This window comes from Aythya fuligula, chromosome 22 (genome assembly GCF_009819795.1).
Source record: "Aythya fuligula isolate bAytFul2 chromosome 22, bAytFul2.pri, whole genome shotgun sequence".
NCBI classification, from domain to species: Eukaryota; Metazoa; Chordata; class Aves; order Anseriformes; family Anatidae; genus Aythya; species Aythya fuligula.
In genome coordinates this window covers 1,880,667-1,896,817 of record NC_045580.1, presented here as the reverse complement: position 1 = coordinate 1,896,817, position 16,151 = coordinate 1,880,667, and the positions used below count along the sequence as shown (strand labels likewise).

The window sequence follows — 16,151 nt, the reverse complement described above, 5'->3', positions numbered from 1 at the left end:
TTGAGCACAATGTGAGTTGTGCAAATATCCATTTGAAGATTTAATACACTAGGCTGCTCTTATCTTTCTCTGCACTTTTATACCGTATGCAATTTTGCTTCCCAATCCCTGCTTTGTTTTGGTGTATGCTTTTCTGCAAAATTTCATTATTCCTCTTCACTCCCCCCCCACACTTTAGATTAATGCAATGGAGCCATTCCAGTCCCAGTATCAGAGCTGTGAACAGCTAGTGATGGACCTGCTGGCTACAGAAATAGGTGAGGGTGTTCTGGGCCTGCATACCAATATTGGATGATAACCTAAGTTGGTAAATTGCAAAGCTTGAAGTAAATCGTATGCCTGGATGCATGAAATATCACAGCAGACTGTCACCCATATGGTATGGAAAAGAGACCACGATACTGCTATTTCTCTGCAAGAAATCTGAGGAGCATTTACTCTTCTGCAAAAATCTACACCCTGTCATTTACTGATGTCTCCTCTGTTCAGATGTTATACACAGGATCTGCAGCATGATAGTTAGGAGAAATAGTGCTAGAATATTGCTGGCACCTATGCTTACACACATTCAGCATTACATACTTCTGCATGAGACACAGTCAAGACTACTGCAAACAGATTTCCCTGGTTTCCTCTCTCCTTTTCTTGTGGGAATGCCTGGGCTGCCATTTGCTGTGTCCCATAAGTCTGCATCAGCAGCTGACATTGAGAAAGTCAAGTTAGGAGCTCCTCTGCTGTGATGAGGAAACAGCTTGGGAATACTGTGAAATGCTGTGCTAGAGATTAAATTAGTGAACCTGAATAATCCTTTTTACCATGTGAACTGCAGAGGTAAACCTATATTTCCATTCCAGGAAAAGGAACATGATTGCAACTGTTTTACTATCAAAGACCAAAAAAATGCAAGCAGTTTCAGACAGGAGAGCTAAATGAACCCTTCCAGCCATCTCCATTTTACAGATGATGAAATGGAGACAATGGGAAACACAGGGGTCTGCTGGAAGTGACACCAGACACTTGCAATATGGAAACCTCCACCTTCAATTTGCAATTAGTTAATATGAAAATGACTAGAAAAATATGAATTGTTATTCAGGTAACAGTTCTGGACATTGGTTGCTTAAAGGACAAATAAGACAACTGATGATGTGGGGGGTCAATCAGGAGACACCACACAGAAGCTGGACAAAACATGGATGGCAATGTTGTTACGTACCATTTGATTAGATACAGCAACAAAAACCACACAATGAAACCAAAAACAAACCTACCTGCAGCTCCAGCTGAGCAGGCAGCATTGAGGGAGAGAAAAATACTTATGTTACGCAATGGACTTTAAAACAGAAGCCTTGACTTCTGCAGCAGTCCTGCTTCTGTGGGTCACTATGAGGGCCAGCTCTTCCAGCTAGAGTTTTCTCTCCATTGAGATTTTAGCCTTAGGAAACACTAAACAGATCTTCAAAGTTTACCCTATAGTTAATAACTGCCCAAGAGGAGTTAAAGGGCAAAGATAAAAAGCACAGATAGTCTTGAAGGTGTTTTGTGTCCTTTTATCTTTTCTCAGATTCAGAGTTGATTATAGTGATGTAATGTGTACCGTGGAGCCACAGTGAGAATGAAATGCTTTTAGCAAAAGGGAATAGTTAGGGCACGATGACAATGAGACAAGGATTAGAAGGGTGGAAAGTTGAGGCATGGGGACTTTTTGAACCTCATCTTACTGATTGTACTCTTCATTACGCAACCTGTTACATTTCTTCTCTCAGAATGAAGGAAATGACTGTACCTTTCAAATCATATCCCTATCATGCCCGTTGCTTCCTCTGAATAAAGCAGACACCTACATGAAGGACATGTTAGGATCAGGTCCGTGTGTTAAAAAAAAAAAAAAAAAGCCATTTGGAAATGCAGGTGTTTCTGAGATCAGCCCGTAAGTACTCTGCATGCTGCCCAGAGCTGAAATTAAAAATACATATATATTCCTTTTGGCTGCAGACAACAACGCAGCTCTATTTTCTTACAGAATTTGGGTAGGCGTATCTCTTTTCAATACTAAGGAAGGACTGCCATACTTAAGGTCAGATCTCTAAGGAAACTCCACAGGCTCTAAAGCAGAGGCTGAAAAATGAACTGATCCTATCAGGACTTGAACCTAGGGCACCAGAGCTCAGTACTTCGAGCTAGAATGAAAGCACTCTCAGAACATCACTGCCTTAAACCTTAGAAAAGCTGAGGAAATTCACAAAGGATCACTATTTCTGAAATTGCAATGCTGCATGAGTCATAAGGAAGAACTAGAGCTACACAGGTCTCCAGATCATAAGCAACAGTCAAGACTTTCTACCTGTTCTTTGGAAATTAATGACATACTACGCTCTTACAAAACCAAGTATTTGCTCTTTTATAATACTATGTTCATGCTATTTTAAGAAGGTGCTGTGAATAGTTGGATAGAATGAGCATGTATAGGGTGCCAGAGCTCGATGTGGTTTTTCAGTGATTAAAAAGTAATGCAGCTAGTTTACTGTTATCTCAAACTCTTGTTGCTCAGCCTGATGCAATGAGGAAAGGTGCTATGCAACCACCTATATGCCATTCTGCCAATGCCCCTATCTTGAAACATCTCCAGGACTCTGCTGAACTCAAGCTGCTGCACGTATAGAAAGCTGGGGAGATTTGATGATAAAAACATGTTACTTAGAACTAAACCACCACTGCACTCCTCTTATTTGTGATACATTTGTGTAAGTTTTCAGGGAACAAAAGCTAAGCCACAAAACAAAGAAGTAACTTCAGAATTTATTTCCTTTTCTTCCTACATTTACTGTTTGCCAAAATCTTCCCTCTGTATTTATGGGGCACCATCACCACTGGTCTTGCACACATACTGCTGTAAACTGAGGTCAAAATTTGGCTCAGCATCTTCCTATACAGAACGGTTACTCAACTCTTTTCTAATCCTTTCTCATCCCCTAAAAGCAAAAGTCTTACCCCAATTGCAGCTGTTCCTTTCTCTAATCAAAATTTTACACATGGAAGACAGACAAAGATTTTCGGCTAAATAAACCAATCTCACAGTTACATGGCTTGAAGGATTATTTGCTTGAATCATTTCCCTCCCACGCACAGCAGAGAAAAAACAGCTCACCCAGTTGACACAAAGCTCAGGTTTGAAGCATTTGCTGTCTGTACACAAAGTTGTTAGCATAGGTTTTAATCTCACAAACAGGCAGGTTTGCTACCCCAAGAAAGTATTTTATCACTATCATCATCAAGTAAGTGGATCTAAACAGAGGTCGTGGTTCCTCTTTGGCAACTATTTGCAAGCCAGGAGTTCTGAGAGAGACAGATGGTGCTGTGAACAAGTCATTAGTCTGTGCCACAGTACCATGATCCAGCCGGCTGTTTGAAGCGCTCCTGCTTGCCAGCTCGGATGGACTGTGCTCCTGTGAAAGAATTACTGTGTTGGAATTGAATCAGCTCCAATTGGTGACCAGTTCTCGATAGCATCTCATGAGATACCCGTTCTGCACATGATATTTGTCTTACTCTCAGAAGAAAGAAGTTTGCTAGGAATGAGATGCTTTATTCAGGACTTGGAAATGGATACTACAGTGGGAAAAAGTGACCAGCTGCTCCTTGCAGGCAGGTCCAGCATCCTGTGCATTACAGCATGTAGAGAGGGTGAGAGAAGACATGAGCCGCCATCCTCTCTGCTTACCCTGATACGCTTTGCTCGCCTCATGTCATCTGCTGTCATGGTGCTCTGCGTAGGCACCGTGCTCTCATCGTGCTGCGGCTGGATCTGTAGTGGGTGGTTTTCTGACTGCTGCTCCAGTGCCGACTGTGTCTCGGATGGCACTGGAGTCTGTTCCTGCTGCTCCAACCCATTCAGTGTTGCTTGTCCGGCCTCATCAAACTGCCCCTTGCTGGAAAAATGCAGCAAGTCCTGAAATCGCAAATCATACAACCAGTGATTATTCCCCCCACCCACTGAAAAATGCTTTGATATTACTCAGCAGACAACCAGATTTCTACATAATCACAAGCTATAAACAAAATGTGTCTACGCTAACTCTTTGCTAATGTGTTCCTTTGATGCTCTCAGCAGTTCCCCTCCACCTACAGCAACAACATTCAGAGCACTGGGGAAGAAGTGCTGCAGGTAGGTGACTTTTTTGGCCATTGTATTATCCACAGCTGATCGGACACGGACAATCAAAAAGACCCAACTGTTAATAGCCAAGCAAACTCTTCTGCACTAGTGACTCCATTACTGCTTTAATCAAAGATGATGTAGGCTGACCTGTAAGAAATTTTAAGACCAAAGTGAGTAGCACAGATCAGGCCTCCAGGAAAAGCAGAGAAATTCTGTCTTGTTGAGATTGTTGACATTTTGAAACATTATCATGTATTCATATGCAGTGCCTTTCCTTTCTAGAAAACTAGCTGGAATGATGAACTGGAGAGTGACAAACGAGATCATTATACTGTGCAATGTGTTTTACTATCCAGTTTCCAAGCTCTGCATACTCTCATCTATCCAGCTGCATACATTACTTATGTTTATCACACAAAGCTGTTTTCCTCCTCCTTAACATTATCATAAAAAGAGGGAGGGTGTTGGGAGCAGGAAGTACACGCCACAATCTACAGTTGTTTTCCTTATGAATTCCAGTAACTCCTCCGGGATGTAAGCCTCCAGTATTTGAAGGAAAAAAACATAGATCCTTATGTGAAGTCACTTACAACGCAACTAAGGAAACTTAAAAGCACAAGCTACAAACACAGAGCACCAAAAGTATCAGCTCAGCGCTGGTGCTGTCAAAATGCAGAGACAGGCAAGGGAGAAGAAAACCAGTGAGATGCCAGAGGAGTGCAGCTGTTACAAACCATGAACACTTACCAGACAGAGAGACTTAGCAGAGCAGTATACTATTCAGAGTCCAGTTCTGGTCTAAGTGGCAAATTTCCTCACTTGCTGACACTAAACTGTGGTCATGACATCTCGAATCTCAAGTTCTCAGGCAGATGAGCTTGTGCCTAGTCATTAGCAAGATGGGCAGACCTCCAAAGACCTGGGACATAACCATTTCCCTGCTCAACTGTATAGACACACGTGAGCTAACTCTGGGCCATGCTCCAAGCTCAGAGGATGCGAGCCACGTCCAGCCCAGAGGCCACTCACACCCATTAGCGTGGGACCGTGCCCAATAAGCCTTGTCTCTCTGGAGAGAAGAGTTACAACGCAGCATTATGTTTACTTGCCTAAATGGAGCTGATTTGTGGTTCAATTTGCAAAGAGGGTGACGTCGTCTGCAACTGTCTGCATTTAATGTCAAATTTAGGGCAATACTGCATGCTCAGAAAACAAACAGCAGGCACTCACAGGCAATGTATACATTCCTTCCTCTGAGTCAGCACTGAACCATGACCTAGTGAGATGCCAGAGGAAAATTACCACTCCGGTTATCAGCTTTCAGCTAAGTCATAAAAGTGAGCCATTGATTCCTTGTGACACCCTTCATAAAAGGACTTGGTGGTAACCCTAAGCCTGGTCAGCATTAGACAGACTTTAGCATTTTACTTATACCCATGCATCGCATTAGGTCCCTACAGAATATATAAAGTAGCCAAAACCAACTATAACCAACTTATTGTAAAAGAAGTTTTTGTAATAACTATGCCTACAGAAGGACCTTTTGTTAATATTAAAACATTATAAAGAATCATAGCTCAAACTGATTTAATTCTACCAGCAACGGCTATAAGAGCAGGCTCTGACTTCATGTTCCAGAAAGGACAAATGTGAACCTAAATTCCCATTACGGTTTTATTGTCTAAATTACTTCTGTGATGCTGCTAAACAGCCGCAATAACCTATCTCACTGCTAAGTGCTTTGGGATAAAAGTTGCTGTAGAAATGGAAGAGATTTTACAAACTTTAGAGATGGAAAGTAGCGTGTTCCCCTGGCAAAGAATCACAGCTAGGAAAAACAAGATTTGCTTAGGGATAAAGCAGAATACCCTCAATGATGCCCCAATTTTTTCTCACTGGAATTTTATAACCCACAATATCTTTTTTTTTTTTCTCCTCCTCTCCATCTCCCAAATATACCTGTGTTCCTTCTTCACACTTTTCTCCATTTTCACTGGTTACTTCCATACGCATGAATTTGGGAGGGCGCCCTGGGCGTCTGCCTGGTCCAAACCTCCTCTTTCCTCGCCCACGACCTCTGCCTCTGGCTCTGCAGAACACATTGTGCTCCAGGTTAGAGACAAAAAGAGATGAATTTGGAATCCCCACTCGTTTTATTCTTTCTTTCTCAGCAACTGTTATTTACCCATTCAACTCAGTAACAATGGCCTGCAGTAAATAATAAAACTTGAAGAAATTCTGGCCAAAAAAAAAAAGAAGTGTATTGGTTGGTACTTATTTATGTTGCACTCTGAGAAATCAAAGCCCAGAATACATTAAAATTGTGGGACCAAAAGGACTACTGCCTTCTAGCAAGTCCTCAGCCATGGCGACTCTCCTACTTCAACACCCCAGTGTACAGTGTGCTGAAAAGCACTTTCAGGTAGATGAAACAAGTGCACAAAGAAACCAGTTTAAAACCTGAAGCCATAACATGCCTCCCCAAAAAGGCACTTAGCCACTGATGTCAGACAGTAAACCAAAGGGAACAGCGTTGTGTAAAGGAAAACAAAAGCAACAACAAAAAAAGCAGCCACTTGCTAAGTTTCAGGAAAAAGAAGGAACCAATGTCTCCTCCCTGAAAGATGTTTCTAGATTCAGCTTTTAATAGGTTGGGGTAACTATCTTCTCAGTTCAGTGGGGAGCCAAAGCACTAGATGTCTCACTCTCTGAGCTCTGCATCTGGGTATATCAGAGAAGCATCAGTATTTCACTAGTTAGAGTGAAATACTGCAGTTTAAGTCTGGGGAAAAAAACAAAACCCAGGAAACTCACCAATTTCAATGGGGGTATTTATTTTCTTCAAACTATTTCTTTTGTGAAGCCCCTTACACCAGTCAGCTTCCTGGTGCCATGTTCTCACCTTCTGGTGCTGAGCCATTCTCTCATGTATCCCCAAGTTGGTTAGTAAGATCTGTAGGGCAAAAACCCTTCCTTCTGCAAATTTTGCGAAGCACCACAGTGATATAAAGACAAAGGTAAAGCTCTCAGTACCTGCTGAAGAAGTCCAGCTTCTCATCATGGGAGTTAAGGTGCTGCTGGAGTTGCTCTGAGCTCATGAAGCGACGGTTGCACTCGTAACATGGCCAGTTCTTCTCTTGCTCTCTGAGAACTATGTTCCATTGAAATGTCAGTAACAGCATTTCAGTCACCACCAATTAAACGCTTCATTTTTTTTCCCAAGCATTTCTATCCTCTGTGGGACATATTCCTCCCCTGAAGGTAAGACAGACTGCAGAATACCCAGCACAACTCCATTTAGCTTTGCTTTTAACCGCCCTGCACTGTAACATGACTGCAGCTCATTGTAGAAATACAAAAAGGTCACTGGGGAAAATTCACATGGACTCCATACGCTGCTTGAAATTCAAGAAGATTTTGAAGTAAATCCATGTGTGGAAGAGCTCCTACAGAACTGTGTGGCTCTGGTATAAGCTAGGTAAGGTCAACAGGAAATTCTCAATCTAAAGCAGTAGCACAGAAACACACTTCTTTCCAGCAGCATATAGGCCCTGAACTTGAAACCCAGAAATCCAACACCCAAGCACCATTATACCAGAAACGCAGAAAGCAGAAAAGCTTATTACCCTTCCTTTCCTCCTCAGATATGTCATGGATCTTCTGGTTCACAAATTCTGCGTATGAGGCAGCGTACCACACCTGCAGCAGGAGAGACAAGGTAACGTAAAGCTTTCTTAGATGGAACAAGAACTAAGAGGAATGTGTTTGTCAACATTTTTTAGGCAACACATTTACTTTATCCACCTCAACTCTTATTCTTATTGCTCCTTTCATTCTTGATAATAAAGCCTGTTGAGATCAATATACCCCTGCTGATGAATAGAAGAGCTTTGCTTAGAAAGCATATCCATTTAATTTTAAGGTATAGCCTCCTAATATGAATGTTAATCTCACACATGGCTACCAGTAGTTCTAAAGGAAATGAGATTAATCTCTTTAGATCTGACTGTATGACTGTAAAGCATGGATGCCAACAAGGCGCTATAACTTGAGAAGGCGGTTGTACCAAAAGGAATGGAGCAATTCTAAATTGAGGGGATTTCCCAATTCTTTTCTGCTCTCTTTAAACAGACAACAGGCAGCACGGTCTGCAGAGACTCATGTGAAGTGTTCCTTAACTTCCAAAAGACTGGAGCAATACAGTCCTGCTTCCCAGAACAGAGGACTGACTGCCAGGCTGAGCATGCTGGACCCACTTGCATTTAAGAGCAATTTTGGGAACCTTTAGCAGAGACCAACCCAAGCGAGAAAGACAAAGGTTACTGAAGCCTAAAATCAGATAGTTACATTTAACTAAGAATTTTTGCATCATTTCTCATCTTATCTTACTGTCTTATTATAAAGACTGAATTTTGAAAGAGATTTTTTCAAGAAGGCATTACCAGGTTTTCAGCATGAGAAACCTGGGCAAGTTTAAACTTGGAGTGGGCCACGGGTGTTTTCACAGCAGTGGTGAGAGCAACACTTCTAACTCCATCCAAGACTCACTCAGCAGGTATGTGCTACTTTGCAGCCATCTCACTAGCAGGACAAAGGTGGAAGCCTGGAGCTCCTAAACTACTCACCTGACACGCAATGCACAAGTTTCCACAACTGCCTGATCCTCCTAGTTCAATCTTTGGACTGAATTTGTATCAACGCCTTATATCCACTTAGTGAGGAAAACACACTGTAGAGCCTGGGTAATTTGCTGCCAATTATCAAACTGATTTTACCCCAAAAGACATTACTAACACATGGAGCAAGAAAAATGGTGCTTCTACAGGCAGATCTGTACAGATTTAATTAAGGTCTGATTTCAAATTGATTAAAGAATAGTTGAAAAACGATGCTTGGATATACTTAAAATGGATAAACCAGGTTCCTAGTGATTCAGTTTAAACAAATTGAAGACTGATTTCAGGGGAGGAAAAAAGATCCTACTCTTAAAAAAAATCAGCAACAAGTGTGTAACCAGGATTCTAGTATAGCTAAGTGTGTTCAAAACTTTTCTTTTTTTGTTAAATTGTTGTTCTTCAAAAGTTTTTTTTCTTGTATGTAAATTCCAATATTTTATTTATTATTTTTTTTCTGTTCCTCCTCTCCCACCCCCCCCGCTCCAGTTCCCTGGATGTTAAAAACGAAGGCCATCTAAACCAGCCATGCTGCTTTGAGCTGAAAGTAATCAATACATTTTTAGAGGGAACAAAAAGTAACTCACAGAGAAGTCACAACATCCATTATCATTTTCCACATGCAAAGTTTCAAAAGTTCCAGGAAAGCCAGGTAAAGTGAAAGACCACATTCACTTAAGGCACCAGAAAACATGTCAAGGGCACATAGGACTAACTGGAAAGGGCATCCAGAACTAAAAAGAATAAGACTACTGTAATAAAAATTAGATTGCATCAGCAAAATATATGCAGTGTAAAGCATGACAGTGACAAGCAAATCATTTACATACTCTTATTTTAAGCTTCCTCATTTTATATCTGAGCCAAAGCTCATTTAAAATCCGTAAGTGGCTGACTACTGACTTCAGTGACATTTGATTCAGGCCACCATGTGCTTTTTCAGAGGAAAAAGACCTAAAAAATTGCTCCAACTATTAACAGCAATCATTTCTGACACTTGGAAGTGCACTTATTACGGAATCAATCTCAGAGTTGCTACATCAGTAGAAAAATAAGTCTGAAAACATGAGCAATGCCATACCTTGAGTTCCTGTTTGGGCTCCACATTTTTGATGGTTGTGTAATAAATATGGTGGCCGTACTGATACGCAACCAGGTTCTGCTCCAAATGGTTTTGAGCTGGACGCACAAACATCATCCAGTTACAAAGAGCCTCACTAGAAAGTTCAAACCACAGGTCCTCTTGCAAATCTCTGTCTTTTCTGTCACCCTTATCAAGAGACACCTGTAATAAAATCCCATTACATATGACTAACTTTTTGGCAGCAGGTTCAAAAGACTTTGAGTTTCAAAAAAAAAAAAAAAAAAACAACCCACTATGACTACACAACTTTTACATTAGGAAAGCAATGAAGGCATAGATTTTCTCTTTACTAATGGGGATCCAGAAACAGGCAGCACACAGGAAAATAATTTAAAACAGGTAATGATTTAACTAGAGAGGCACAGCGTACCCTTCCATGGCTTTCACGAGCAAGAAGCACTCATTAAAAGGGTCATGCACAGTACTTGACGTATGACTATAACTGAGGCACAAGGAGCTGAAGCTTCAGTAGGCTACACGGCATCTGTTGTCAGATGTTTCTAACTGACTCACCCACTTCTCCCTGCATTCCCTGACTCACAATACCTCAAGCTGGAAGAAGCTCTTCTTTAGATGAACTTTTGTTTGGTTACCAAATCTGCCCGTTGTCCTTGTTGGACACTGACCACCACGGAGACTAGTGCTCTTAAGACTGTGGACCTTATCTCCTGCAAGCAATGGACTAACTCCTATAATCAAGCCAGTAAATACATGGCTAGAAGTTAGTTAAGTCCATTTACCTCATGCCAATAGACTTGGCAAGGGGAGTGGGAGAGAGAAAATCTCCTCTCCCCCACATCCTGTGGGAGGAAGGAGGGAAAGGGGAAGAAAAAAAATATTTTTAACTTAAGTTACGGCATGACGCAAAATAATGGCTGCAAAACATCCTCAAGACTATTTTTGCCTACTGCTATTTTTATGTCCAGATGCTGCTTCAGCCTATGTGAGAGTGATTCACAGCATTTCGTATTTCATATCATGAGTCCCATACATCACAACACCATAATGCCGGAATATTCACCATGATTACTGCATCTCCATGGATAGCAGAGCAGACTTGGAGTAAAGCAAGCTGGATACTTCCGAATTACATTCAGAGAGGAAGTAACAGAAGAACATCTCTGGTGAACTAACTGATCACATCAGAGGCACAGATTCAAATCCATGGAAATATAAGTTTAAACACAAATTCCTCCCTCCTCCTCACACCCCCCCCCTTACCTTCAGATGGATATAGCAGTCTTTGAGTTCGGTTTGTCTAACCAGAGGTCCTTCCACAGGTCCAAACTGTGTGCGTTTGGGGATACGCCTTTTGGAGAACACACCTCCCAAAAACCTGTCTATATAGAGCACCAAGGGGAGGCTGGCTCTTGCCTTAGTCAGCACGGGCCGGTTTGGGATTGGATGCAGAGGTCCATGTTTCGGACACACCGAGGGATGCGCGTTATTACACTCTTCACACCCTGTAACACAGAGAGGACACGACTGTCAGGTGGACACTCATGCACCAGCTCAGAACAGACAACTCTATCTCTCTGAGCATCTTTGGCTCAGCTGTGGGAACATTTATTCCAATAGCCTGTCTACATTTTAAAACACGTAGGCCAGCCTCCCACAAAATAAAAAATAAAGCAGTTCACTGTTTCCACCTAGGACAAAAATCTTGTCTTTTAATTGAGACAACTGAATATGAACATACATTTCTGGATATAAAGGACTTTAGCTATTACTGCAAGATTCTGAATAGTCATTGACTCCACTTATTAGAGGGCTGGTAAAAGCAGAAAACAGAAAGGGGAAGGGCAGCAGATACACTACACACTGCTTCACATGCTTACACAGATCATTGGGATCAAAGGGTCGAGGTGGATCTGGATCCCATTCATCCATGTCAGTGTCTTCCCCATCTTCATCCTCATCTTCATCCTCGTCATCTTCCTCTTTTGTTTCCATCCTTCCCATTTGATTCTGCAGAGGTGCTAAAGGGTCAGAACCATCCACCGCCTCCATAGGAGGTAACACCTGGTTATGCACCGGTAACGATGCCTGAGGACAGAAGCCACAACAAGCAGTCAGAACTGGTTCCCAAGGAAAAAAGCTCTTACAAGGACAAGCAATGAAGGCTCTTGCTAGTCTACCCTTGCTGCTTCCTTTGCTAATGGGAGAGGAGGAGGAAGGGAAGTGAAGCTACCTAAAAAATGACTGCTGAGGGATGTTTCACATCCCTGCTGCTGACACTCTCACCCAGGACAGCTGTGCCACTGCCTAATTCAACCCTGGCACAAGGACCGACTTCAAGGGAGAAGAAACCAAAGCGAGAAGTTTCTGGACGGTTCATGGAAGGTTTCCAGCAATTAAACAAAGTCCAGGCTCTGTGGAAATTATCCAGAGCCTAAAGCTGTATTTTAGCTTCTTTTGTATGAGTTGGAGAGTCCTGTACTTTGGCAAATGGTCTTTTCTCTCCTATCGTACAATCAAATCAAAACAATCCCCAGAGCACACATGTAAAGATCAATAAGGGAGGAGATAACACCAGGACTAGATACAAACTATGAGACATGGAAGACATTTAAGGGCATTGCATTCTCTCACTATTTTTAATGAAGATTCTCCTTTGCTTTCCCTACAAAAAAAGTTAAAATCAAACGGTGTGCATTGCACAGAATATCCATCACCCACAGCGGTTTCTCAGGTGTAAAACAAGAAACACCACACACAGAGAAGCTGTCTTAAGAGACTGGCAAAGAGACCCAGTGGATGCCGGTCCTATGTGACAGCCAGAGTTACACCTTCTGTTCACTGTGGTTTTCGAAGCTGAGAAGAGCATTTTAAGGTTGTTGCTCAAGACAGAACAATCTGTAGAACAGGTTTCTCTGTGTATTAGGTACATAATCTCTCCTAAAAATCCCCACACATTCCACAGTGAGATGATGGAAGACAGCACAAATCTGTGCTACAGCCTTTTTTTTTTTTGTATCTCCTCCCATATCGCTCAGACATGGTTCATCACCTGAGACAATGGAGCAACGAAATCAGCGTACTTTCACATGGAAAAGAAAAGGGTGCCTGGCAACTTACTCTATCTGCTTGTTGACCCTGCTCCAGAGCCATTTGCTGGGGGGATTCAGCAACGCTGCCAAGCACAGACAGGTTGGTGGGATTCATGCTCTGAGCAGCAGCAGGCAAGAGCACAGTTACCTAAAATTATAGGCACTCATTTTAGCACTGCATCATTTCCATCAGTCACTTATATATGGGCAGTGCCCTGCATGCAAAGCTCCCTGGAGTCCTACACTAGGTCAAAAACTGCAGCATTTTAATGATGTTTGTAGCAGGGATGATGGATTTGCACAAAGCCTGAAAATCCAGGAACAAAAAGAAAAGCATCAAAACTCAACCTAGGCTTTGCAGCTTTTGGGTTTCTTATGTCCCACTCCTGGCTTTAAATTAAGGTGCCATCCAGCCTGGAATTCAAACTGACTAAAACCAAAAACTGATGAGCTCTTTAGCTCTTGGTAAAACCACTGAGTCAAGGTCTTTGTTTTTCTCTTCCATCACCATCTTATTTTTCCAGAGCAAAGGAAAAAGGAAGATAGTAAATTTGAAGAAGCATCTTCTCCTGATTTTGCCTGTATTTCTTCTGCTCAAGCAAATCAAGACCCGTTATAAAACAAAATGGTGTACAGACCTTGTTGGAAGCTCAAGCACTCATAAGTGAAAGGATTCCAACAATTATTTATTACATTATTCAGTCTCACCATACTTTTTTGGTTGTTTTTGTACTCATTTATATATGTAGTAATAAACACATTCTTGCATACTGCTCACATACTCACATACTGCTCCCATCAAGTGATAAAAAACAAATCAGAATTAAGATCCCAGGAATTACCTCTCCTGTCTTTTGTGTCTTGCTTATCTATACAGCCACTTGCATGGTTATCCTGCATGATTTTTCATCCTTCTCTACAGCTGACATTATGTGGCTACTAGTTTGTGTCTCTGACTTTTAAACAGCTTTTACACCAAAATTAAAACCCCTGTCCCTCTAAAGAGTGTTTAATAAATATTGATAAAACTGAGAACAGTGAAGTATGCCAACAGTAAAGGAACAGACAAGAAAATCCATAACATAAGCAGACAGTTTAAAAACTTCAAATCTAGTTGCTAAAGATATATTAAAAGTAATTTATGAAACTGTTCAAAAATCTACAGAAAAAAAAAAAAGACTTCAGGGAAGTATGTGAAAGTGAACAGGAAACCTCCAGGACAATGGCTGACCCGGACTGTCTGCTATTGACATTTTTGATGCCAAGTGGCAATAGAAAAGTCATCATTACTCAATGGCAGACCTCCAGGTCTGCCAGCAACGAGAAGTTCATACAAGCTTATGTCTATTTGTACCATATATTAGCATTTCTTACTACCAATCACCCTTCAAACATCTCTACTTTCATTTCCATGTCACTTCCAGACATTGCAAGCAATATAAGCATTTTTTTAAAAAAGCACCAAAAAAAAACACCACCTTTCCCTTTCTTTTTAAAGTAAAATTTTTCAGAGACAAGAGTGGCTTAAATTATTATGTTAAGCTTTGTCATAAGTTTGGGGATGTTCTGCATGAAATGATGATGTAAAAATACCTGCAAAGGCAGTAACTGCCACGAGACTCTGCTGGGGCTGCTGTCATGGGGTTGGAAGGGAGGACAGGCTGAGGACACACGGACAAGTATTTATGCCCTTGATACTCAACACATTATAGCAACAGCTCACATCCTCTGCTGTCAGAATGCTATTTGCACTGCACTTAAGTATTCTGTCCTTCCAATTTGATCATATATTTACTGTAAAGTTTGTTGAATAAGGTTTGAGACAATAAGATAGCATTTTTTGGCTTCCTTATAAGAGGAGAATGATGTGGCAAAAAATCCAAAACAACACCTTCAAATATGTTGAGAGAACAGGAAGAAAACAGCTAACACCTTTACTGAGTCATTCAGTTTCCTGCTTGTGCCTCAGTTTAGGAGGCCTCCTTTTCACAAGAAGAAACTTGATTTTCAATGCACGTTCAACCCTTTACTCTGCCCCAAGACTGCCAATAAGTACACATTTTAATGATAGCATTAGTAATACGGTAACGATTCAGACCTAACACTTTGATTCACACATGCCATTAGCGATTCAACAAGCAGTAATGATTTTAAGTCTCTATGAAAAGTGTAGGATTTGCACTAGAAATCTAGATCTGCAAGTACCTACACCTGACTACCACAATGCAGTCTCCACAAATAACAGTAAAAAATAACAAAACTCTCATACCCATACTGAATGAAAAAAAGAAAAGTCATCAAAACCTTTGTATCATCAAAACTTTATAAGCAAAGCCTCCAGTTTTGTTCTGCTCCCAGTCTACTTCACACTGGCATGCACATCAGCCAGAACACTGGGTATGCCCTAGTGAGGTGAGGGAACCAGTAATTGAATTCCTTCATGTTTCATGGTTATTTTCCTGTGAAGTTTCTGGTAGATCTGAAACTTGAATCAAGATCAACTTCTATCCCGTGAAAGCCTTTTATGAACATTTAGGTTTTCGGATCAGAATCTGTATGACAACCACAAACCCAGTCTTTCCAGAATGACATTAAAATAAAGTCAGCTGCATCAGATTGTTGACTTATTTAAAGCAACACTGTTGAAAGTTTTTTCATGATATCTGGGGCAGTAAATTTGTATTTTTGCTGAACATGAATTAAAAATTAAATTCAAATTCTCTTATCTTTTCATTGACATTCATGCACAAAGAAGTCAAGGTAATAGCAGCTTGTTAACATGCACTTTTTGTTCATGATCACTTAGACAACAGTCAGTGACTGAAGACTGCCATCCGACAAATCCAGAGAGGGAGCTCATTATGCTCTATCACCACAGCAATGTCCCTATGCCTTCTGTACCAGTTTCCTTACAGTTCCAGGGCCAAAGAAAATGATGTCTTTCTTACCTGCTGTGTAGTGGCATCCTGTTGGACGTAAGCCACTTGGGACGGATCTGTAAACAGAGTCTAGACAAAGTGAAGAAGGCTTATCAAATTGGCCTCGGGGTTGTTTACTCCCACCTCAAACAAATATCACCCTGACACCAAGAAATGATCCATGTAAGAATAACTCCTTTGCTAGCT

General features: G+C 41.3%; 1 protein-coding gene across 6 annotated transcripts in view; it reads right to left on the bottom strand.

Annotated features, from left to right (window-relative positions):
- The window catches only part of PRDM10 (PR/SET domain 10), a 44,133-nt gene that overhangs the window by 15,523 nt on the left and 12,459 nt on the right, over positions 1 to 16,151 (bottom strand). For 3 of the 6 annotated variants that reach the window (XM_032201772.1, XM_032201771.1, XM_032201774.1), the window contains exons 4-13: positions 15,975 to 16,034; positions 13,055 to 13,174; positions 11,815 to 12,022; positions 11,198 to 11,439; positions 9,914 to 10,117; positions 7,786 to 7,858; positions 7,193 to 7,310; positions 6,119 to 6,248; positions 3,722 to 3,949; positions 1,272 to 1,283 (exon numbers count right to left, since the gene is read on the bottom strand). In XM_032201772.1, coding sequence (XP_032057663.1) covers positions 1,272 to 1,283; positions 3,722 to 3,949; positions 6,119 to 6,248; positions 7,193 to 7,310; positions 7,786 to 7,858; positions 9,914 to 10,117; positions 11,198 to 11,439; positions 11,815 to 12,022; positions 13,055 to 13,174; positions 15,975 to 16,034 — 1,395 coding nt within the window. The remainder of the gene's footprint in view (positions 1 to 1,271; positions 1,284 to 3,721; positions 3,950 to 6,118; positions 6,249 to 7,192; positions 7,311 to 7,785; positions 7,859 to 9,913; positions 10,118 to 11,197; positions 11,440 to 11,814; positions 12,023 to 13,054; positions 13,175 to 15,974; positions 16,035 to 16,151) is intronic. The other 3 variants (XM_032201773.1, XM_032201775.1, XM_032201777.1) reach the window with 3 other exon arrangements.